This window comes from Apis dorsata, unplaced genomic scaffold (assembly GCF_000469605.1).
Source record: "Apis dorsata unplaced genomic scaffold, Apis dorsata 1.3 scaffold_374, whole genome shotgun sequence".
NCBI classification, from domain to species: Eukaryota; Metazoa; Arthropoda; class Insecta; order Hymenoptera; family Apidae; genus Apis; species Apis dorsata.
In genome coordinates this window covers 255,818-258,515 of record NW_006263637.1, presented here as the reverse complement: position 1 = coordinate 258,515, position 2,698 = coordinate 255,818, and the positions used below count along the sequence as shown (strand labels likewise).

General features: G+C 49.7%; 1 protein-coding gene across 1 annotated transcript in view; it reads left to right on the top strand.

The window, feature by feature from the left end:
* The window catches only part of LOC102673951 (spectrin beta chain-like), a 29,362-nt gene that overhangs the window by 12,884 nt on the left and 13,780 nt on the right, over positions 1–2,698 (top strand). Inside the window, 1 exon segment of the mRNA XM_031511958.1 lies at positions 418–2,698. This exon segment is cut by the window's right edge and continues 1 nt beyond it. Coding sequence (XP_031367818.1) covers positions 418–2,698 — 2,281 coding nt within the window.

Sequence of the window (2,698 nt, the reverse complement as noted above, 5' to 3'; positions counted from 1 at the left end):
TATATATATATATATATATATATATATATACTTTTTATATATAAGATATGCGATTATTGACCGAGTAGTCAAGTTAATTATTGATACAGATATAGATATAGAAAATTTTTGTTTGATACATTCAGTTTATATTCATCGTAGAAAATTTTTCGTTATAGAGACTGGAATATAATCCGAAGTAAATTCACGCGTATTGTAAAAAATTGTAACGAAAAAAGATCAAAGTATCGAAGATATCGATCGAAGAAGGAGATAGCTCGAGTAGTTTACTTGCTCGAAAACGAATAAAGTGATAAAGCTACGTTCGATTTGTTGAAAAAAACAAAGATATCGGATCAAAATAGGATAATATCTTTTTTTCTTTTTTTTTTTTTGATAATCACACGTTTTGAATATGTTGGTTCGATATCGTTTCAGGTGAACGTGAATTGGTACAAAAAAAGACTTTCCAAAAATGGGTCAACTCCCACTTGGTTCGATGCTCTTGCCGAATCGGCGATTTGTACGTCGATCTGCGGGACGGGAAAATGCTCATCAAGCTTCTCGAGATCCTTTCCGGAGAACGGTTGCCACGACCTACAAAAGGGAAAATGCGGATCCACTGTTTGGAAAACGTGGACAAAGCGTTGCAATTCCTCCGCGAGCAACGCGTCCACTTGGAAAACATGGGATCCCACGACATAGTGGACGGAAATCCACGATTATCCCTCGGCCTTATTTGGACCATTATCTTGCGATTCCAGATACAGGATATCACGATCGAGGAGACGGATAATCAAGAAACGAAATCGGCCAAGGACGCGTTGCTTCTCTGGTGCCAGATGAAGACCGCTGGCTACCATAACGTGAACGTGAGGAATTTCACCACGTCCTGGCGCGATGGATTGGCGTTCAACGCGATCATCCACAAACACCGGCCGGATCTGATCCAATTCGAGAAACTGTCGAAATCCAACGCCATATACAATTTAAACAACGCGTTCAACGTAGCGGAGGACAAGCTCGGGCTCACCAAACTTTTGGACGCCGAAGATATCTTCGTCGATCACCCGGACGAAAAATCGATCATCACTTACGTGGTCACGTATTATCATTACTTCTCCAAGATGAAACAGGAGACGGTGCAAGGTAAAAGGATAGGCAAAGTGGTTGGCATTGCAATGGAGAACGATCGTATGATACACGAGTACGAGAGTCTGACCAGTGATCTGTTGCGTTGGATCGAGGGCACTATAGAGGCGTTGGGGGATCGCCGATTTGCCAATTCTTTGGTAGGTGTCCAGTCTCAGCTCTCCCAATTCTCCAACTATCGCACAGTGGAGAAACCCCCGAAGTTCGTCGAGAAGGGGAACCTCGAGGTGTTGCTGTTCACCCTCCAGTCTAAAATGCGGGCGAACAATCAGAAACCGTACACACCCAAGGAGGGCAAGATGATCTCGGACATCAACAAAGCGTGGGAGAGGTTGGAGAAGGCGGAGCACGAGCGCGAGTTGGCGCTGCGCGAGGAACTGATCCGGCAGGAGAAGTTGGAGCAATTGGCGGCGAGGTTCAATCGGAAGGCGAGCATGAGGGAGACCTGGCTGTCCGAGAATCAACGCCTGGTCTCCCAGGATAATTTCGGTTTCGACTTAGCCGCCGTTGAGGCAGCGGCAAAGAAGCACGAGGCCATCGAGACGGACATCTTCGCTTACGAGGAACGCGTTCAAGCCGTGATGGCCGTCTCCCAGGAATTGGAGGCCGAGAACTACCACGACATCGAACGTATCAACGCTCGCAAGGACAACGTTCTCAGACTGTGGAATTATCTGTTGGAGCTTCTTCGCGCGAGAAGGATGAGACTGGAGCTGTCCCTCCAACTGCAGCAAAACTTCCAAGAGATGTTGTACATCCTCGACAGCATGGAGGAGATAAAGATGCGCCTGCTGACCGACGACTACGGGAAACACTTGATGGGCGTGGAGGATCTGTTGCAGAAGCATTCCCTGGTCGAGGCAGATATCAACGTGTTGGGGGAGAGGGTGAAGGCGGTCGTGCAACAGAGCCAGAGATTCTTGGACCACGGAGAGGGTTACAGGCCTTGCGACCCGGCCATCATCGTCGAGCGCGTGCAACAACTCGAGGACGCTTACGCCGAGTTGGTACGATTGGCGGTGGAGCGCAGGGCAAGGTTGGAGGAGTCTCGAAAGTTGTGGCAATTCTACTGGGACATGGCCGACGAGGAGAATTGGATAAAGGAGAAGGAGCAGATCGTTTCGACCGGGGACATTGGCCACGACTTGACCACCATAAACCTTCTGCTGTCGAAGCACAAGGCACTGGAGAACGAGATCCAGTCCCACGAGCCCCAACTGATGTCCGTGGCCGCGGTCGGGGACGAGTTGGTCCGCCAGAAACACTTCGGCTCCGACAGGATTCAGGAAAGGCTCCACGAGATCCTGGGAATGTGGAACCACCTGTTGGACCTGGCCGCTTTCAGGAGGAAGCGTTTGGAGGAGGCCGTGGACTACCACCAATTGTTCGCCGACGCCGACGACATCGACATTTGGATGCTGGACACGTTGCGCCTCGTCTCGTCCGAGGACGTGGGCAGGGACGAGGCCAACGTTCAGTCGTTGCTGAAGAAGCACAAGGACGTGACGGACGAGCTGAAGAATTACGCCGCCACCATCGATCAGCTTCACCAACAGGCGTCGTCCCT